Genomic DNA, 23,258 nt, shown 5'->3' on the forward strand with positions numbered 1-23,258 from the left:
ACCTAAAACTTAAACTTTAATTTATTTTCTTTTAATTTTTCTAATATCTTCTTTTATGTTTATATTCTTTTTTTACCAAATTTAGCCCTACTACTTAGGTAATTATTGGATGGGCAGTTACAAATAACACTGCAGTGAACATACTTGATAATAATTTAGTTTAGATAATTAGAATTGGGATTACTGGCTAAACATGTTACAGTTTTTATTTTCTTTGTTATTCACTAAATGCATTTTTTTCTGTGTTCATTCTTCTTTTACATGTCTATTTCTTAATGCTTATGAACCTCTGTATATATTAGATAATATTAAAATGTCGATGTTTTTCAAGAATTAATTTTAGTTCAATTTATATAACTCTGATTAATGAACTTCGTAGCTTATAATGTTGCTAATGTATGTAGAAAGAACTTACCTATGCCACTAGATGCTGAATACTCATCTTAGGTATTTTTTGATTCACTTTTCATGTATAACCCTTTTGTTTCATCATTAGAGCCTCCTATATTCAATCTTCTTCCTTTATGTTCTCTGTTCTTATGCCAGTATACCATGTAGATGTTTCAGCCATTAAATGTTGAAATAGCTAGTAAAAGACCAGTCTTTCTTCTTATCCTTATCCTCTTATCCTTCTTTTCACAGTTTTCCTTGGTTTATTTTTTGAACAGATACTTTTTTCATAGGAATTTGTGAGTCACTTTTCTAATTTTAGATACAAAAACCCCAAACAAGTTTTGATTCAAATGTATTAACTGTAAAAATTTACTTTAGAAAAATTCAGCCTGTAAATATTTCTTTTTTTTTTTTTTTACATTTTTTTAGTTGTTAATGGACCTTTATTTTATTTATTTGTATATGGTGCTGAGAATTGAACCCAGTGCCTCACACATGCAAGGCAAGTGCTCTACCACTGAGCCATGACCCCAGCCCAATGTTTCTTGATTTATGTCTTTCTTTCATGCCTATCAGTGAAGTTTCCTTATTTTCCTTTGATTAAGTCCAGTTTTTTCTTGTTATATTTATCCCTTAGGAATTTTTTATTGTGTTATTTATATTATAAAAATATATTTTCCTATTGTTTTACTATTGCTTTGGGTTTATAGGAAATCTATATTTGTTAACAGTAAATGTTGGGAGGTTTTTGTTGTTGTTGTTTTTTATTTTTGTTTCTAGTTGTAACTATTGACTTTTTTTGTTAGTTTATTCTGGGTATCTTCTGCATTGTCTTTATTTTGTTACTACATTCTATAGAATTTCCTCCCAACTTTAACTGTAACAATATAGGTATTTTTGCCTCTTCCAGTAAGTTTTCTGATATTAAAGATGTATCATTTATACTTGACCAAAAACAGCATCTTTGGAGATTATTTTGCAGTGATGCTGCTTTGAATTATTAACATGATACATTTTATAAAGATATTATCTAATATAACCTCTTCTTTTATTCATAAAATAAAGGCTCTCACGTATAGACATATACTTTTGTGCTATTGATTTTTGTACTAAAGTATATTATTCAGGATTTCATAAGTAAATTTGGGCTGTAATTTGTTTTTTCTCTTTGTATGTGTGCTCATCTGGTTGTGGTATCAGGGTTAAGTCAACAATGTAAAATGAATTTGGAACTCTGTCTCTAATTTTCTGTGCTCTGTAACAGTTTATATAGCATGGTATTACTTGTTCTTGAAAGTTTTAAAGAACTATAAAACCCATCTAGGCCTGGAGCCTTTGTTGGAGGTAGTTCTTTGAAAATATTTTGTGTTTTATTCTGGTTAGATTTTTACAATTTTGGCAATTTGTTGGGGTTTTTTTAGGATTAATTATATTTTTTAACATATTACAATAGGACTACATATACTATTTTCATAAATTTAATATCTTCTATATCTATTAATTGCTTTTTTAAATTTCTGGTTTGGAGCATTTGTACTTATCACCCCTCCCCAACATTTTTCAAATTTCACTTAGTTGTCATTTATCTTGCTGGTGTTTGAGTTTTTTAAGGAAATCAGATTGGTATAACAGTTTTATTATCCTTTTTTCCTATTTATTAGGTGCCTTTGGTTTATTTCTCCTGATTTTCTTGGGTTTTTTCTTACTATTTAAATGGAATGCTTACTTTTCATTCTTTCACATTTAAGATATGAATATTTATATCTGCCAGTTTTCCTCTGATTATAGTTTTGACTACACCCACAGGTATGGGTTGTTACACAGTTGCCATTATTTTCTAGTAATGTGTATAGTTTTTATTTCTTCTTTGTTCTAAATTAGTAAGAAGTATAATTTTTCACCCTGTTTCATACTTCTTATTAATTTCTGATTATATATTATGATCAGAGAATATAGCTTAATTTTTAATTTTTAACATTTAGGTTTACTTCTAGTCTAACAATTATCAGTTTTTATAAATATTTTTAGACATTGTCTTTATCACACTCAAACTGTATATTCTATTAATATCCACTAAATATGCTTTTTGTATTTTTAACTTTTCTAAATTCTACACCAAAAAATACTTTATTTCTTTTTGCCTGTTTAATCAGTTGAGGATGAGTAGTGTGCTTATCTCTGACAAAAAGGATGTTTCTCTCTCAGTTCTTGATAGTATCTTGAATGAGTTGTGCTTTATATTTATAGATTTTAGGGCTATTTAACTTTTAAAAATGCCTAATTTTATATGCTTATTATAATTATTGCCTCTTGTCAACAAAAAAAATGATGCTATATCATATTTAATGTATTTTACCCTCGATTCCTTGGTATCAATATTCGTGAGCCTTTCTAGGTGTTTTATCTGATAGATACACTTGTCTATCCTTTTAGTCTTACTTTTTATGTATCATTTTGGTTGAGGTGGATTACATTATTTTCTAAAGTTTTTATCTAAAAATTTTTCTTTTTTAAAATCTTAACCCATGCACAAAGTTGGTGGAATGAACCAATCCAGAAACTGGTATATGCAAACACATGATAGCAACAGAGGTAGAAGCAATCACAGCTCTGCTACTTTTTTCCTACTGCATGACAGAGACTGGTATTCATCCTGAATGGATTTCTTATTAAGTAACACGTAGCCTCTTTTATCAGTCCTGAAGGTCTGTTTGCTTTGGGTAGAAACACAAAGCCTTCAGATTTGTAAACTTGACAGCTTTAGCTACAATATTATCTGGTATGTAAATATTCTCTCTAAATCTTTTTTTAATCTGATATTTTTAATGTGAATGTTTCAATTTTTTAGTTTGTATATAATTTGTAGTGTGTGAGACACTTTCATGCTTACCTACTAAGTTTGCAATTTCTATTGTATTCATCAATGTAGATTAAACTCCTAGAACATGGAAGGCAGAAATAGACATTCTGGCAAGATTTCCTTTACTTAAATATTGAGCATGTCATGAGTTAAATAACATAAATAACACTTTATGTCTATCTAAAATCTAGGTCATATGTGCATAATTGATAGGGTTTTTTATATGTAAAATTGTTGATTAATGTTGTAACATCTGTTTTAAGATAGGTGGTAGCAAAGATTAGTACTCCTTTATGGATGAAGTCATGGCCTAGAGAAGTAAATTGCCTTAGACAAATCTGAACCCATGTTCTCTTTTTTGGTACCAGGGATTGAACTCAGGGGTGCTTAACCACTAAGTTATATCCCTAGCATCCTCCCTGTGCCCCCCCACCCCGCCTTTTTGTTGTTGTTTTGTTATTATTGTTGAGACAGAGTCTCTTTACGTTGCTTAGGGCCTCGCTAAGTTGGTGAGGCTGATTTTGAACTTGTAATCCTCCTGCCTCAGCCTTCCAAATTGCTGGGGTTACAGGCATGTGCCACTGCACCTGACTGAACCCATGTTTTCTTACTTCAGGGCTAGGATCCTTTTTCATTAATTCCTATTCTAAAAATTACTTTCAGAATTTCCTCTTTTAAATTTTTTTTAGTTCAAATTAGAATTTGGGCTGGGGTTATGGCTCAAGTGGTAGATAGAGTGCTTGCCTAGCACACATGAGACACTGGGTTCTATCCTCAGCATCACATAAAAGTAAAATAAAGATTGTATCCACCTAAAACTAAAAAATAAATATTTTTTTAAAAAGTAGAATTTGCAAAATTAAAAATTCTAAAGCCAAGTATGTAGTACCCACTTACACTGCAAGCACTCAGGAGGCGAAGGTGAGAAGATCCTTTGAGCCCAGAGTTTGAGACCAGCTTAGACAACACAGTAAGACCCCTATAAAAAAATAAAAATTTAAAAAAAAATTAAAAATTGTAGAGTAGCATTTACCAAGCCTTCACTATATCTTAATCTTTTAAATAAACAACAGAAAGTTATTTCTTACCATTTTGCAGGTTGAGAAGGCCAAAATTAGAATGTTGGCATGATCAGATTCTGGTGAGAGTATACTTTTTCATATATGGTATTTTCTCACTGTGGTCTCTTTTATAAGGTCACTAATTCCTGTAATAAAGGGTTTGCTCTTGTGATCTCTAATTCACCTTCCAAAGGCCACCACCTCCCAATACTATTATCTTGAAAGTTAGGATTTTAAGATTTTACAATTTAGGCTTATATTAATAGTTAAAATGTCTCAGTTGTTACCCTAAATGCAAGGCACTGGGTTTGATCCTCAGCATCACATAAAAATAAACAAAACAAAGGTATTGTGTCCAACTACAACTAAAAAAAAAAAAAAAATTAAAAATTAAAAGCCTGTTGTCTTTCTAGTTATTATCCTGTTCTTGTTTTCCTATAATGATGTATATATAATGCTTAAAATATTGCCTTTATTCAGCATTCATTTAAGCAGTATTAAGTTCTGTTTACACAGGGTATCAAACAGTAATTACAAAATAATGTATGTCTAGGAAGTTTTAAGTCTAGTTGGTTAATTCTGTTTTTCCCATTTGAAGTACTTTTTTCTTTCTCTTCTGTTTTCCCAATTACTTGTTACAAGCCAAGTTTTTATATTCTACCTCAAGTCCCTTCCATCAGTTTTTTTAACTATTTCATGTATGTCCATTTTTAGTTATACATGTGCACAATATCTTTATTTTGTTTATTTATTTTTATGTGGTGCTGAGGATCGAACCCAGGGTCTCACATGTGAGAGGCGTGTGCTCTACCACTGAGCCACAACCCCAGCCCCAACATATATCATTTTAATCACTTATCTTTATTTGGGATTACCCACACACATACACACACACACACACACACACACACACACACGCACAAGCAATATATCCACATGGTTAAAAATGCAAGTAGTAAAGAACAGTCTTCTGGGGCGGCGGGTGGGAAGAGTGAAGGCAGCTCCCCATTTGCTAGTCTTACTCTTCAGAGATTTCTTTTGATTGTTTTGGTGAGCATCGATATGTTTCTAACAAATGTGCTAATAATTTTGCTTCTTTAGTATCAGTGTTAGTTCTCATTAAATGCTTAAATGAAATTCTCCCACATAACAGTTCCCTACTCTAGTATCTCAATATGGTTATACTACTATTTTTTATTAAATCAATATAATCATTGTTGACTGTGATTTGATCACTATCATTCACTGGTAAAGTAATTAGTTTATCAAGATTACATTTCTTGTAAAACTTGTGTATTAATTATTGCTATGTTTTTCATTTTTAAAAAGTATCTATATCCTAGCTGGGTGTGTCTATAATCCCAGTTTCTCTGGAGGCTGAGGCAGAAGAATTGTGAGTTTGAGGCCAGCCTGGGCAACAAAAAAAGACCCCATCAATAATAATAATATTAATAATAATATTTATCTATCTGTCCTGAAGTCCATCCAAATGTTCCATCTTATATTAGGTCTCCTGCTTTGTATTTTTATTTCCTATTTTCCTGGAGTGTTTCTTCCCCATCTTGTGTTCCATTTTGAACTATTGCCTCTCTCTAGTTGTTACAAAGTTAACATCCTTTGATGTGTTTGGTTAACCATTGTTTTATTAATAAGTTTTAAAGCAGTAATACCCAAGAAGTAACCTTTGAGTCCTAATATATCTAAAAATGCATGCATTTTTCCTTCAAAGTTGATTGATATGGCTACATGCAAAATTCTAGGATGAAAATCACTTTCTCAGGCAGGATGCAATGGAACATGCCTATAATCCCAGCAACTCTGAAGGCTGAGACAGGAGGATTATAAGTTTGACATCAGCCTGTGGGGCTTAGCAAAACCTGTCTCACAAAATAAAAGGCTGGGGATATGGCTCGGTAACAGAGTGCCCCTAGGTTCAATCCCCAGTACCTCAAGGAGGTGGGGGGAGGAAGGAAAGATGGGAGGTTGGGGGGGAGAAAAAGAATCAGCATTGTTGCCCTTATGAACAGTTCTGCAAAGTTCTTTTTTTTTTTTTTTTTTAAAGAGAGAGTGAGAGAGTAGAGAGAATTTTTAATATTTATTTTTTAGTTCTCGGTTGTCATCTTTGTTGGTATGTGGTGCTGAGGATCGAACCTGGGCCGCACGCATGCCAGAGGAGCGCGCTACCGCCTGAGCCACATTCCCAGCCCTCTGCAAAGTTCTTATTCCTTTGTCTATATATAACCTGTACTATTTAGTTCTGACTGTGGAAGTTTTTAGGATCATCTCATTATCCTTGGTCTTTTTAATTCATTGAGCAGGACATGTGATAGGCTCTTATGGGGACAGCGGGGGCGGGGGATACTAGGGATTGAACTCAGGGGCACTTAAACCACTGAGCCACATCCCCATCCCTATTTTGTATTTTCCTTAGAGACAGGGTCTCACTGAGTTTCTTAGCTCCTCACCATTGCTGAGCCTGCCTTTGAATTAACAATCCTCCTATCTCAGCCTCCAGAGCTGCTAGGATTACAAGTGTGTGTCATGGCGCCAGGCTTGTGATGGGCTCTTTCAATCTGAAAATTCACAGTTCTTCATTCCGAGATATTTTCTTATATTATTTCTTTGACAGTTCTGCCCTCTGCTTTTTTTCCATTTTTTCTTTCTGGAACTTGTGTGGGTCTCAATTAATCCTTCCCAGTTAATGCTCTTGCTATATATATCTTTTAAAAAGAAGAACCACCAATTCTGAGTGCTTACTATAACCAGGGTCTGGTCTTGATATCCAACATACAGTATGGATCCTGTAAGCAAATACTCTTATTTTGCAAACAAAACAATTAGTAACCACCAAATCAGGGATTTGAACAAGAACTATCAGGTTACAAAACCAGCCATCATAATCTCTTTTTATAGTCTCTTCTCCCTCATATTTTTCTTACCAACTTCATCTTCCATTTTTTTCTGGTAAATTAATTATTGTTGGATACCCTATAAAAATTACCCTCAACTGGAGCTGGGGTTTTGGCTCAGTGGTAGAGCACTCACCTAGCACATGCAAGGTGCTCAGCACCACATAAAAATAAAGGCACTATGTTGTGTCCATCTACACCTAAAAAAGTAAATATTTTTAAAGATAAATAAATAAAAGGTATCCATCTACAACTAAAAACAAAAATATTTAAAAAATTACTCTCGCTTTTTCATAGCATCATTTCATATTATGGTTGTAATGTCTTTCTATTATCTGTGAGCCTACTGATATGAAGGGTTTCTTTTTTATTTAAATAATTCATTCTTAGGTCTATAAATAATCTGGTCTATAAATAATACTCATAACAAATTAAAATTTTAGAAATATAACATCAAATCATTCTTTTTTTTGGGGGGGGGTGTGCTGGGGATTAAACCCAGGGCCTTGTGCATATGAGGCAAACAAAACTGTACCAACTGAGTATATCCCCAGCCCAAATTAAATCATTCTTTACTCTCCCCTTTATCTCTTCCCTCTGAGATTTAAATATTCTCAACAGTTTACTTCTGTACTTTTTCTATACATGTGTTATCATTCATAAATTTTACTTTTTATTTTTTACTTGAAGTAAAAGTATACTGTACATATTATTCACTAAATAGTATGTCCTAAATACCTCTCTTTATCCATATGTGTACTATATTTTTTATTTGTTGCCTCATATTTCATGATATGAGTCATGGTGGATTTTTTTAAAGTCCTCAATTCACAGACATTTGGGCACCTCCTAACTTTCCTACTATTCAGATAATACTGCATTGATCAATCTAGAAATGTGTCTTCCAGCTTGTATACTGAAGTAATATATTATTGAAGTAATACTATAGTGTAAGCTACTTAGAATTGGAATTTGGGGATCAAAAGCTATAGTATTGGGAGTTTGAGGTATTACTCAGTGGTAGATCACTAGCATAGAATGAGTGAGGCTCTGGATTTAGTCCCCAGCACTGCAAAAGTTAAAAATAAAAAGCTTCGATTTTTTATCGATTTTTAGTTGAATATTTTACTCATTACTATATTTACATTATTATAAATCAAAAAGTATAAAAGATATACATTGAAAAAATTCCATCACTACTTTGCCTTTCTATGAGCCCCTTTGTGTCTCTATAGCCATAATTTGTATTAGTTTCATATATATCATTCCAGCAGTATTTTGTAATAATGTACAAGTAAGCAATATTTTTTTCTTTACAGATAGTAGCACACTACATGATTTTGTACTTTGCATTTTCTCACCCAACAAGATAACCTGAGATCAATCTGTAACAATATAAATTATTATTATAATAATAGATTTATATCAACTGATGTCTAATACATCAGTTGATATAAATCTAAGTTGTTTTAGACTTTAACCATCACTATAAACAGTGATCTATGAATGAACACATACAGACGAGTTTCTCAGTAGGATGAATTCTAATGTGTGAAATGACTAAAGATTTGTACATTTTTAATTTGGGTTGTCTAGCCTATAGAAAGGTGATGGTTTTGTTTGTTTGCATTTCTTTCATTTCCTGCATCATCTCTGCTTCTCCTTTTATTAATAGTCTTGGGGTTTTTTTTTATCTTTTAGTTTGGTTTGGTTTGGTTTTTGTCATCTAACATTGGAGATTTTCTTATATCTTGAGATCTTTTGGTCATCTGTTTGTATTGAAATGTGTCAAGAAAAAAGAAAAAACTTTAGAAATCCCATACACAGCCAGAATTAGTCCTCCAGGGATCAGAATCATCTAAACTTATGCTGTGTGGTATACACTGGATATCTGTAGCAGTTTTGGACATGGTCAGGGAATATAGTCCACTTCCAGTTTGGGGAAAGGGACTATTTTGTTAACAGTCTCGACAAACCTGCAATCCCATCATATTGCCCAATTCCTACCCACAACTACCTCCTATCACACTGGCTTTAGTTTCCATTTCACTTTTGCAGTCTGCTAATTCCCACTGTTCCTTTTAAATTTTTCCAAAGGAATAAGCTAGTTCTACTACCTATAGGGAGTGATACCTGACTGCTGTTACTCAGTGCATGGGAAATGAGGGTATTTATTCCTTATATATTTTTTAATATGTTACCTATCTATAGGTTGGTATAGCAGTGTAACATAACATATGATTATTCCCTATAACTTTCTCAAGTTTTCTTGTCTTGTAGGTTAATCCTAAATCCCTAAATAGTGTTTAAATTAATATCCTGAGAGCTAAAGCCAGAGTAATTTTTAGATCTCTGAGATGTTTATCAGTAGAGACAATGCAGTAGAATTAAGATTCTCACCTTTTATTCAGTCTGTAACTCACAATATTCTAACTTCATTACAGTTATTAGACAGGGGCTACCAAATTTTCTAGTAATTCTAGTCAGTGGATTTGATTGGATAAGAACCTTAACTTTGGGCTGGGGACATAGCTCATTTGGTAGAGTGCTTGCCTCACATGACCCTGGGTTCAATCCCCAGCACCACAAAAAATAAAAAACCTTAATTTTATTTATTATGTTGTTACTATATATTATATGTGCTCCCATCTCCCTCTCAATCAAGATATAAAATCCCTTCATATATTTGGAAACATATCCTATTTACTTTGCCTCCTTTATTTATCTTTCTCCTTTCCCAGCCTGCATCTTCCACCTTACTCTCACCCGTTGTAATCTGCCACCTGTCAACAGTAGTTCTATTGTATTTCTAAATTCAGTTTGAATCTTGGCTTTTACTGAAAGTAAATGGATTTATAAGAAGTTGCACATAGTTCACTCAGCTCCCAGACAATGTTCCCTAAAGTATTCTGTTTTTGTTTAGTAGCCAGAGTAGAGATGACCAAGGCTTACCTGTTAATGTACCTGTCATCTTCTTTCTGAAAGTTTATAGATATCCTGGAAAGGAGAAAGAAATTTTATAAATAAACTTGTTACAGTAGATGTTCTTATCCTTGGCTAAAAATTAGAACTATTTGAGAAGCTTTAAAATAAATAAATATACATACATACATACATATACATGTACATTGCAAATGAATTTGTTTGAAAAATATATAAGATTATTCAACATTTAATTAATGCGTTAGTGTCTGGATTATTATTGCTGTCAAGCATCAGAAAATTATGAAAAGAAGTACTGGTGGTAAATTAGAACAGTTTAAAGAATATATCCTTTATTGTTTTTATCTGTGTTTAAGCTCTTTAATTGTATTTGTGGATATGAGGAAGAAAGATTCCTAGGAGGTCAAACTCACTTACTGTTACTTTGCTGTGTGGCCCTAATTTGGAATCTCCATTTCCTGCCCTACTTACATGCTCTATCCCTAGTAGGCTTTTATAGTTAAAATAAAATTTAAGAAATTACATATGAGCTATATAAGCATTCTTCTTGCCCTGTCAGATTTGTCTTTTATACTATACTATTATGTTTAGACTAAAGAGAAAAGGGTATTTTAACTTTTCAAAAGGCTTTAATGTGGCAGTGTACCTGGATGTTTTGTTTTTATTTTTTACTGAATCACCTTGCTGAAAGATCAGGAGATACAAATGAAAATAAACATATATCTTTAAAGGAGAAGTGTATCAGCAGGGTAGTCCCCCAGAAAGGGTTTGTACTAAGCTTCATAAAGTCCTGAGTACTGGCAGTGAATAGAGTATAAGAACATTAAGCTTAAAAGTTGTTAGGACAATTCACATAAGCATTTTTAATAAGGCAAATATAAATATATTTAAGAAAATAAGCTATATTACTGGATAGAGAGAGTTTGTCTCAGCTACCATTTACAAATGGCTTAAGAAAATCTTTTTAAATTATACCCTGGGAACAGTAGCTATCTGTTCTGCCATGGCCAGAAAGATCAACCATAATGAGCACCATCAGAAAAAAAGAACAAAATTAGAAATATTTCATCCTTCTACGAAATCATGATGCTGCTAGATAATGGAGCATAAACTTTACCAACAGACATTGCAATACTTTTGTGAATTTCTGGTTTAGGAACTGCCATTGATTTTTAGATCTCTTCACTTTCTGTTCATTGTCATTATTGACCACACTGAAATATCAATTTGTGTTCAGAGCAGTTCTCCTTTACCTTCCTACTATAAAAATTTTCAAACATAACAAAAATGTTAAAAGAATCCTATTAAGAATATCCAGATATGTTTCCCCTATCTTCAAGGATTTTTTTTTTTCCTATAGCATATAAAAGTAGTATACTTCTAAAAACAAAGACACTTTTTTTTTTCCAGTACTAGGAATTGAACCCAGAGCCTTTTATGTACTAGGCAAGTGCTCTATACTGAGCCACATCTCCAGCCCTTTTCAGATTTGCCATTAACTGTGATCTTTATTGTGGGCTTTCCATGGAAAACCTTGATAAGATTGAGAACTTTTCATTCTATCACTTGTTTGTTAAATGTTTTCCTGCATCTGAGATGATGATTTTTTTCCTTCACATAACTAAAATGGTATATTATATTATTGATTGTTATTGTATATTGTACCCATCTTGCATTCTTGGGATCATTCTTGATCTTTGCGTTTGCTGCTAGATTCAGTTTGTCAGTATTTTGTTAAGGAGTAATACATCTATATTTATAAAGGATATTGGTCTGCAGTTTTCTTTTTTATGATGCATTTTTTCTGATTTTTGTATTAGGATAGTACTGGCCTTACATAATAAGTTTTAGGAAAGTGCTTGTCAGGGATTGGTATTAATCTTTAAATACTTAGCAGAATACACCAGTGAAAGCATCTGAGCCTAGAATGGTTTTTTGTTTTGTTTTGTTTTGTTTTGTTGGTACTTTTAAGTTACTAATTCAATCTCTGTTACAAATCAATTGTCTTGTTTCTTTTTTTTATCTATTTTGGTTGGTAGCACCTAGAATTTATTCATTTCAGATAAATTATCCAGTTCATTGGCATACGGGTTTTCATAATATTCTCTTGTGGTTCTTTTTATTTCTTTCTGTATAATCAGAAGTAATGTCCCTTCTTTCATAGTTTTAGTTATTTGAGTCTTCTCTCATTTCTTTTTCATTTTTTGTATTGCTGCCCTCCCCCACCATTTCATCAGTTTTATTGATCTTTACAAAAACAAAAAAACTTTTGGGTTAGCATTTATTTTAGTCAGCTTTTTCACAGCTGTGACAAAGGACCTAGCCAGCACAATCTGTAGAGGAGGAAGACTTTATTGGAAGGCTCACAGTTTCAGAGGTTTTAGTCCATAGAAGGCCAGCTCCATTCCTCAGGGCTTGAGGTGAGGCTCAACATCATGAAGGGAGAGGGTAGCAGAGGGAAGCAACTCCCATCACAGTGATCAGGAAACAAAGAGAGACAGAGTCCACTCTCCAGATACAAATATATACCCAAAGCCACTCTCTAATTCCCACTTCCTCCAGCCACACTCTACCATCAGGAAACAAAGAAAGACTCTGCTCTCAAGATACAAATGTATACAACAAAGCCACTCCCTATTTCCCACCTGCTCCAGTCATACCCTGCCTCTTTAGTTACCACTCAATTAATCACTGTCAGGTGATTAAATCACTGATTGGGTTGAGTTTTACAACCCAGTCATTTCTCCTCTGAACTGTCTTACATTGTCTCACACATGATCTTTTGGGGACACCTCACATCTGAACCATAACAGCATTTTTCTAGTGTTTTTTTTATTCCTTATGTCATTTATTTCCATTATCATCATAATTTCCTCCTTTCTGCCTGCTTTGAGTTTACTTTTCTCTCATTTTCCTAGTTTCTTAATATGGAAGATTAGATTATTAATTTAAGATCTTTCTTCTTTTCTAATGTAGGCATATATAATTACAAATTTCCCTTTAAGCATTGCTTTCACTACATTCCATAAATTTTAACATATTGTGTTTTTCTTTTATATTTTCCCCTAAATTGACAGATTTTTTTTTAAGCTGTATGTACAGTTCTTGGTTAATAATTTTATTTATTTATTTATTTATTGGTACTTTTTGCATCTTTTTCTCATTGCCTCCTGGCCTCCATACATTTTCCTGAGAAACAGCCTGTCATTCTTATTGGGGATCCTTTGTACATGATGAGTTTCTCCACTCTTCTTTTAAGACACTGTCTTTGCCTTTCAGTTGTTTGAAGTGGTATGTGAGGGTATGGGTATGAACTTTTATTGCTTGTTTTTTGTGCTTTTTTTGATATGTGAATTAATATTTTTCATTAAATTTAGAAAGTTTTTTGCTGTTAATTTGTAAATATTCTTTCTGCCTTCTTTCTTCTTTGGGACTTTGGGACTCAGATGTCTGTGGCTTTGTCTTCACTTTTTTCCTTTCTGTTCTTCAGATATGGTAATCTCAACTGGCTTCATCTTCATACTTACTGATTCTTCTATTCAGATCTGCTATTGAGGCTTTGTGTTACATATATCTTTCCAGTTATTATACTTTTCAACCCCAGAATTTCATGTATTTATTATATGTGTGTGTGCATATAAATTGTATACATGTATGTATAAATAATGTATTTATTGTTTTTATATAATATAATTTCATTTGTATATGTAATTTCTATCTATTGGTATTTTCTGTTTGCTTAGAAATGGTTTCCTTTAGCTCTTTGAACATATTTAAAATAGCTGATTCAGAGTCTTTGGGTAGCAGTCTGGGCTTCCTCAAGACAACTTTTCCCCCACTCCCTAGCATTGGGATTAAACCCAGGGCCTGGCCCATTCTAGGCAAGCGCTCCACCATTAAAGTACATCTACATCCCACCCCTTTTGTTTTTGAGACAAGATTTTGCTAAGTTGCCCGGGCTCACCTCAAACTTATCATTTGCCTGTCTCAGCCTCCTAAGTAGCTGCAATTGCAGCCAAGTACCACCATGCTCAACCCTTATGAACAACTTTTCTAATGGTTACTTTTTTTCCTGTTAAGAGCCAAGACATATGTCTTATTTATTTGTATAACTCATAAATGATTTGTTGGAGAGTAGATATTTAAAATTATATAATGTGGCACTACGAAAATCAGATTCAACCCTTGCCTAGGGTTTGTGGTTATTGTTGCTGTTTGTTGTGTAGTAATTGTTTAGTGACTTTTTGGAATTTCCTATATTCTTCATTTTATCGGGCCACTGAAATCTTTTCTCAGCATAGTAGTCAACTAATGATAAGACAGATATTTCCTTAAACACCTGAAACCAGTAAATCTCTCAGGCTTTGCCTAGGGTCTCTGTATGTCTTAAGGTACAGCAACAACATTCAATCACACAGTCAGTTACTCTTCCCTAGCCTTCATTTCCTGCTTTGGGGAGGCCTCAAAACAAGCCAGAGTTGAGAATTTCATGCTTTCTTAGGTCTTTCTTGAGCATTCACACAGTCCTTTGCATGCATGTGGCCTTCTAGATTCCTGGAAATATGTAAGCATGTCCCAAAGCATCTCTGAACATCTTATTTCCCAGATTTTCTTCATACTTTCTGTTTAGTCTGTAATTTGCCACTACTATTTTCCACCATCTTCAGCAGACACAAAGTTAAGAATTTGCCAGTTGGTTTTAACAAATTCTATTCACTTCACCTACACAAGAAGAAGGCTTTTTATAGTGGGCAAGCTCCAGTTTATCAGATCCAGACAATCTTGTCGGTGGAGTCCTTGATACTCAATTTATTGGGTCAAGACATCCTTCTTCTTCAGTGTTTTGTTAATTCATAATCTGTGAGTGGTTAATGTTTATGTTCATATAATCTGTACATTATCTGTATAGTTAATTTAAAACAAAGGAGAACTATGATAACCGAAAAATAAAAATAAGCATATAAAGGGGCTGGGGATATAACTCAGTTGGTAGAGTACTTGCCTAGCATGCATAAGGCCCTGGGTTCAATCCCCAGTCCCACAAAAAATAAAAATTTTTTAAAAATAAGCATATAAGTAAAGCTTGTACTCCATGCATGTGAGCAACTCATCTATCATTTATATATGTGTATGCTTATGTGTGTGTGTGTGAATCTTTTTTATAGGACTCCTAACTAAAATAATGGAAAGGAAAGGTAAGTTGAAAGGGAGAACCTGTTTAAAAGATCATATATTGCAGCTGGGAACACAACTCAGAAAAGCACCTACTTAACGATGCTGAGGCCCTGGGTTCAGTCCCTAACACCCCAAACAAAATTAAGTCAAACATGATAAATTTTTAATATCCATTTTAAACTAATTTTTTTTGTTTCAAACATAACAATCTTTCAGATAATGTATATTCATTGTGTGGTTGCCACAAAAATAAGTATCACCAAGTGAATTTCAGCAGTGATATTTGATCCTAGTTTAAGCTGGGTTTAACAGTGCTACTAACAACTCAAAATTTCTCATCAAAGCTTAAAACTAGAAGACACTATAATTAGCCAACAGACTTCAGCAGGCTTTTCCAGCCATGCTACCTTGGGACACCAAACCATCACATACATTACACTGTGCACTTTTATACTGTTCTTGAACATGTATACCAAATGCTAGAGTCCAGTGAATTTTAGCCATGCTTCAGTTGTGTATTATTATTCTGCCCTGACCTGGGAACAATATGAAAAAGGAAATTTTTTATGGTCAAGATCAGAATTTTCAGAGTTTTCTCTCCAGTCTCAAAATCTAATTACTCCATTAAAAATCTAATTACTCTTTCAACAACTGTTCCACTTAGAGGCTCAAATTAATTATGTATTTGACCATGTTACTTTTACCTGATTTGTCTTCCAGATTACCTAGTAAATACATTATTTGATGAATAATTCTACCATGTTTTTGAAACTTCCCTAAGTTTCTCTATTCTTTATTGTCATCTGTAACACATGAATGCTAAGACTCACTAAAATATAACAATGTGGATCTAAGTGAAAAGGGGGCTTTGGGTAGAAAAAATAGTAATTCTTAATAAATTATCTTTAAATATTTGGAAAAATAATAAAAGTGTCTCATCTGTGAGATAAACAGATTAAACCAAATCCTTCCCAGATATACCCTTCTTTGCAGGTTCCTCATCTATAAAATATAATTAATAAAAATACCTGCCTCAGGGTTGTTGGGGAGGATTAAATGAGATAACAAAGCACTCAAAAAATGTCCAGTAACATAATTAATTTGTAAATGGTATTTATAAGCACTAAAGATTGAGTCACCATATGGGTTGTGAATTACTTGTTCATGATCATGTTGAATATTAGGCTTATTTTCAATCTTAAGAACAATTTAAATAAAGATCAAGAGAAAAAGTACTAAACAATTTGAATTTAAGAATGCTATGAGGGCCAGGACTGTAGCTCAGTGGCAGAGTGTTTGCCTAGCACATGTGAGGCACTGGGTTCTATCCTTAGCACCACATAAAAATAAATAAAATAAAAGCATGCTGTTAATCTACAACTATAAAAAAAAACTTTAAAAAAAAGAATGCTATGAAAGTGTTAGTTATCCTGTGAATAGAACATTCTTTGTTTCTCATTCTTTTTTGAGTCTTGCATAAATATAATCTTATGCTGAGTTAGGTGTTAATTGACACCATATCTTACTTTATCAACCTTCAGTTAAAGTTATGAAGTAGGAAAACAAGATGTAAGCTAATCAAGATCTCTACATGGCCTAGAATGACCTATGGTTAATGTAGCACTGGTTTTAAAATTATGAATACATACCCTGCAGATACTCTACTAAATTAGGTTTAAAACAGAATTATTGAATATCTAGATCTTTCCAGTGGGTAAGAGACTCTAATAATAGAATTATTTTTCTTTAAAAATTGTAACAACTGAAATTTGGATAGGTCATCTCCTAACATCAAGCTGTTCCCTTTAGGGAAAATGTTCACATTGAGTTAACCCATTATTTAAGGGTATGACCATTTCTGTAGCTGGCAGGAAGTTGAACTTCTGAAATCATTTTCAATTCTAAGCTTTCACCAAAAAGGGATTCTAAGGGAAGAGGAGAAGAACATTAGACAAGAACCTCTGACTGTACCCTCATTTTTAACCTCATCAGTAAAAGGAGGTTGTTGGTACAGATGATCTCTAAAGTTTCCTTTAGTCCTACCATATCACGTTTCTAAATTTTAAATCATCTGGTAGTATTATCTTAATGTCTAGCTTGTATGATGTTTCTATTGGAAATTTTCCCAGTATATGAGCCTGATACATATGTGGAAACTTAAAACACTGCTAGATGAGCTGGATGAACTCATTTTATAGTGTGGCTTGGAATTAGTTGAAAAACTTCATCTCAATATTATATCTTACTCCAAATTTCCTGAGTGCTTTTGAAAGCAATACTGTATATTCTGAACATAAAGGCAGGTAGTTAAATCTGAGTTAGTAGTCTCTAAAGAGTAGTGATTCTATAAATCTTGGCACATAACTTGAAGATCCATTGCTTCACTTTGTCAAAAGGATCAAATTGTATTGAAATAGCATCTTTCTCTGTAATGCTGAATTCTGTCACTCACTAAATTGATTCCTCCTTCTTCTGCAGGAGCTACTGTGACAATCTTGGTTACCATCCGTTAAGTGCTGCTGACTTTGGAAAGATAATGAAAAACGTCTTTCCAAACATGAAGGCACGTCGTTTGGGCACTAGAGGCAAATCTAAATATCCTTTACCTGAAGGTTACTACTAATCTCTTTAGGTTCACACTAATAGAAAATCATAGTTCAGCTAGTGACTATATTTAGAAGTCAATTTAAGTCAACAAATATAAATGGCTCAAAAGTACTTAGTAGAATAATATTTTCTTAGCTTTTTTAAACTAAAAAAATGAATAAATAATTGTTTATGTGTTTATTAGGATTATTATAGATGTTATCTTTCTCTATTGCTATAAAGTGTTAATGATCTGATCTTTTTTGCTTTAACAATAAGAATTAATGATTACAGCAGCTCACGAGGCTAAGGCAGGAGGATCATGAGTTCAAAGCCAGCCTCAACAACTTACTGAGACTCTCTTAATAAAATATAAATATAAAAAGAGTTAAGGAATGTGGCTCAGTGGTTAAGTGACCTGGGTTCAATCCTGGGTACCAAAAAATAAAGGATTAATGAGATATATATTCAGAAATTATAAATTATATCACCAAAAGTAGAAAAAGATGTTAGCTTATGTCCTCTCTTCTAACTTAGAAACACGGGGATCTCCTTAGTAATAATACTAATAATAATAGTCAACATTCAATAAATTGTTTGTGGAAAACCTGTATTAAAATTGCAGTGAGGACATAGGAAAGGTTCTTATGATGAAAAAATACTTAGGAACAAACAGAAGTAAGGAAATGAAAATTAAGTATTTATTAAAATTTTTTATACTTTTGGAAGAAGATGGTGTTAGAGTACATTCATTTTCTCCCTGCTAAGCTTTTAGCCTTTTTCAAAACATAAAATTAGTTACTATGGAAGAGATGAGAGAAAGGGGAAAGGAGGAAGGCTACTTTTCTAAAATAGTTCCAGGTGTTCTTCAACCAGTTGGTTCATGACCTATCCTTGTTTCCTTAATATAAACAAAAATGTCTTGATGTGTCTTTGGCATGTTACAGGTGATAATCCCGTATGTTTCAGTGGAAAAAGAGAAATGAAAAGGTTAAAGCCCTTGTGACACTCTGGAGAGTTGTTTTTGTCCTAGTGCCCTGGGCTAAAGTTTCCCTTCCCTGTGCCAGGTTTCCATCCGGCTATTCCTTTCCTTTTGACCTGTTTGTTACTGGTGGCTGGCACAGCATATTAGGAACATTTATTCATAAAATTTGTAACAGATGAGAATCATTGCATTTAGAATAGTAATATTTAACATTCTATAAGAATTATTCCAGTTTCAAGAGAATATAAAAGTATTCTTTATTTCTAAGTGTTTTCTTACTGAAGAATTCAGAAAGTACATGTTATTTCATGCTAATCTTATTCTCATTTCATGTATGGTTACTTCTCAAGTATTGTCTATATAGGCAGTCCATTTACTTTGGAGTACTTTAGACCTTAACTATTTATTACATATTGTTACAGTGGACTAAGGAAAAAAGCTTTTGTTCATATGCCAACACTGCCCAACCTTGACTTTCACAAAACTGGAGATGGGGTAAGAATTCTACCATGTCTTTTTAATAAGTAGAATTGTGGGGGCTAGGATATAGCTTAATGGTAGAGTGCCTACCTAGCATGTACAAGGTCCTGGAGTCAATCCTCAGCCCACCCACACACACACACACACACACCAAAAAGAGAAGGTAGAATTATATACCTTTATATCAAAATTGAAATGCATTCTTCAAAGCCTCATTTGTCTGGAACCAAGAACCAGGAATTTGCTCTTTACAAGTAAATAAGCAAAAATATCCCACTGTGGTTGAAAGATATTAGTGCATATCAACTTGAAGTTTGGGAAAACAAAGACCCAAAGTTACTGGTTTGTAGATTTGTCCATAATATATATTTACTTTGTGTGCTTGTTTGTGTAGGTTGTAAGATAAGACAAAATATATCATAGTTATACTGGCATCCCTAACTTTCAGCTTTTAGAAAGATTTAAAACATCTGTTAGTCTGTTTATGTTTAACAACCATTTGAAATGTTATATTCAGATACTGCTGACTGCTGTACACTGGTACATTTGGGTCTCTTATATCTGCCAATAGGCTACTTCATGTTACTTTGGCCCAACAGATTTAGATTTTATCTCCTAATAAAAATACATGTCTTGAATGTTTTCAATTTAATTTCTCTAAACTTTACTTAAAAGTTAACTTGTCCTTTTTGCCTTTGTTTAGTTGGAAGGAGCTGAACCTTCCGGGCAGCTTCAAAATATTGATGAGGAAGTTATATCTTCTGCTTGCCGTCTTGTGTGTGAGTGGGCCCAGAAAGTGTTAAGCCAGCCGTTTGACACAGTCTTGGAATTAGCCCGTTTCCTTGTAAAAAGTCACTATATAGGCACCAAGTCAATGGCAGCTTTAACTGTAATGGCAGCAGCACCAGCAGGTATGAAATTATTATTAAGCTAAAACTGGCAGTGTTACTGTATTTAGAGTTGGTAGCTGAAGTAGAGATTAACCAGAAAACTTCATCTTTTTAGTATTTATATGAGTTCCTTCTTACTTCACTTTACACTAAATTCAGAGGGACTTATTAAGTCAATAAAATAAAAATTCTTTCATTATAGAACTTACTGCTCTAGTTTTGTATATCTGCTGTAATATAAAACTATTTGGATTCTCCTGAAGATATTTTATTAATTTTTTCATTGCTGTTTTTAAATTTAAAGAATATATGTACATGTACTTTTAAGTATATATGTATGTAACTAGTGGATTAAATAAGATTTTTAAATTACATGGTAGAATCCTATCCCAGAAAGTTAGTTTATAAATAAAATGGTCTTTGGACACTGTGACACAGATAACTTTATTTCACAAGAAATAAAACGTGTCAAGTATTACTATAAAGTAACGAGCAATATTTTTAAAATACTCATTCAAATGAGAATTTGAGCTCAAAGAATAATTTTTTTGAATTGACAATTAATTTGAGGAATTAAAAGTAGTGTTAGAATAAATGACTGCCTTTTAAATTAATAGCTGTCTAATTATCACTTCAATGAAACTTTTGAAATGCCTTATTTGATCATACCTTATAAACCTAAAGAAGAATGAATAGGGGGTAGGGTTGTGGCTCAGTGGTAGAGCATTTGCCTAGCATGTGTGAGGCACTGGGTTCAATTCTTAGCACCGCATATAAATAAATAAAATAAAGGTTCATTGACAACTAAAAAATATTTTTAAAAAAAGAATGAATAAATCTGATTACTCTAGAAAATTATTTCTGTGTATATGGAAAGTATGTTAATATGAAATTTGTTTTCCAAGATGATTCTTGTAAGTATTAAATCTACAGTAGATTTATCCTGACCAGAATTACAGTATGTGTTGGGTGTTTGTACATGTTCATGTAATCTATCCTCTCATTTTATAGTTCAGGACCAAGTTTAGCAAAACAGTCTCTTACAAGAGCTAGTCATAATTTTTCCTATATGCGTATAAACTGTGTACTACTTAAATTTGTTCACTCATACACACAAGCTAGAGAGTGCTTGAATAGCACACTGTGGCTATAGATAGCTCACCTGTGTTCCTTCATTTAATTCCCTCAGCAGTCCTGCGAGATAGGTGATTTTTATTGACAATATTTAGATCAGGAAGCACACTTAGGGAGGTTAGTAGCTTATCCGCGGGCAGATAAGTGGTGGGGTCAGGATTTGAATCCTGATTTGTCTGTCTCCAAAGCCCAGGTTAACTTAGTTATATCATACTGCCTTATCTTCTGGATAAATGAGACTTTATTCTTCTTCAACTTTTTTTGTTCTCTTTTTCCTGCCATACTAACACCAATAAGGGTTCAATAGAATGAAAAGTTGGGAGGCGTCGTGGAGGAAAGAATCATTAGCATCTCTCTTATTTCCCACTTTATTCACAAATCTGAAAGAAATGTTGAATGAATAAAATGAGTGAATTTTTAAGGTATAAGTGTAAATAAAGGTTTTTCTTTAAATGAAAGTACTAAAAATGACAGGTGTTTTCTCTTTGAAAGCAGTTAGCTTGAAAGACTATTCACTTTGCCAATTTATCATTACTCAAAACATTTTTTAAATCTTTTGAAATTTTGTTCTATATATTTTTTTAAACATTCTTGATGGTAAATTAATTCTTGTCCTTTGACTGTGAATTTGATTTTTTATAAATATAGTCTCCATATTAAGAACAGGTTGTGTTACAAATGTCCTTTCATAAGTCAGCTGCTTGGAACTCATTCCTGTTCAGACACCCTGGCAGGAGAATCAAGACAGCCCAACTGTGAGCCATTAGCAGAGGCTCTCCAGGGTGCAGGGTCCAGCTGAGTTCTGGGGCCAGGAGGAAACAATGCAGCTGGATTTGAAGAGTAAAACAATACAATGTGATAAAAAGAGGTAAAGATGAGGGATTACTGACCAGTGAGTGTGTGGGAAAGTTATAGTCTCTTCTCTTTTTTCTTGGCCCCCCTAACCCTCCACCCCACCCATTGGTTGTTGCTATTTTCTAAAATAAAGAAAAGCAGAAATTGGGCTGGGAAGTAGTCCAGAAGATAGTGTTTTCCTCCCCTTTCTTTTCCCCATATTTTTACTAACCACAATTTATTTTCTAATTATCTTAACATGAAATTAGCTTTTAAAAAATTAATTTTATTACACAATTTATAAAAATTTGTATCTTATCATTCCTTCCTCTTTTTTTTACTGTTTATCTTACTATTAAAAAGTTTTCTCATTGGGCTGGGGTTGTATCTCAGTGGTACAGCACTTGCCCCACACACATAAGGCCCTGGGTTCAATCCTCAGCACTGCATAAAAACAAATAAATAAAAATAAAGATATTATGTCCGTGTACAACTAAAAAAAGTTTTCTCACTGACACTTTTCAGAATATCTTAACCTTAGTCTTACTATGAAATTCTCTTTCTTAAATCTCTCGAGGTCATACTGGAATTATCATGTGGTAGCAATTAAAATAGCGGTGCCCATTTTTATGAATTTCTTGTAGGCTTAAAATCCTGTTTTCCCCACAAAATTTTTTTTAGGATATGGAATGATTTCAACAAATATTTATTAGTTGCCTCTTTTGAGCTGAATGTTTATGAAAATGAATGAATTTCATTCTAATAGAGAAGAAGATAAGAAAATTTACTGACATCTGATAAAATGTAAAAATGCTATTTTGGCATTTATCTCAACTTTTGCACATTTATAATATGGGTACACTTTTTAAAATCATCTGTTATTATTGATTTGTCTAAAACTGTCACCTGAGTTGAACCATATTTTTAAGATTTCAAAATCACATTGAAAAATATTTATAAATTTGGGAGTCTTAATTATTTAATGCTGTAGTAAGAAATTGACTTAAA

The 23,258-nt window shown here is 33.0% G+C and overlaps 1 protein-coding gene across 5 annotated transcripts in view; it reads left to right on the plus strand.

Annotated features, from left to right (window-relative positions):
- Positions 1–23,258, plus strand: part of Rfx7 (regulatory factor X7) — a 124,115-nt gene that overhangs the window by 93,107 nt on the left and 7,750 nt on the right. For all 5 annotated transcript variants that reach the window (XM_078049583.1, XM_078049582.1, XM_078049581.1 and 2 more), the window contains 3 exons: positions 17,820–17,936; positions 19,323–19,407; positions 20,096–20,303. In XM_078049583.1, coding sequence (XP_077905709.1) covers positions 17,820–17,936; positions 19,323–19,407; positions 20,096–20,303 — 410 coding nt within the window. The remainder of the gene's footprint in view (positions 1–17,819; positions 17,937–19,322; positions 19,408–20,095; positions 20,304–23,258) is intronic.

The sequence above is a fragment of the Ictidomys tridecemlineatus genome, chromosome 5 (genome assembly GCF_052094955.1).
Source record: "Ictidomys tridecemlineatus isolate mIctTri1 chromosome 5, mIctTri1.hap1, whole genome shotgun sequence".
NCBI classification, from domain to species: domain Eukaryota; kingdom Metazoa; phylum Chordata; class Mammalia; order Rodentia; family Sciuridae; genus Ictidomys; species Ictidomys tridecemlineatus.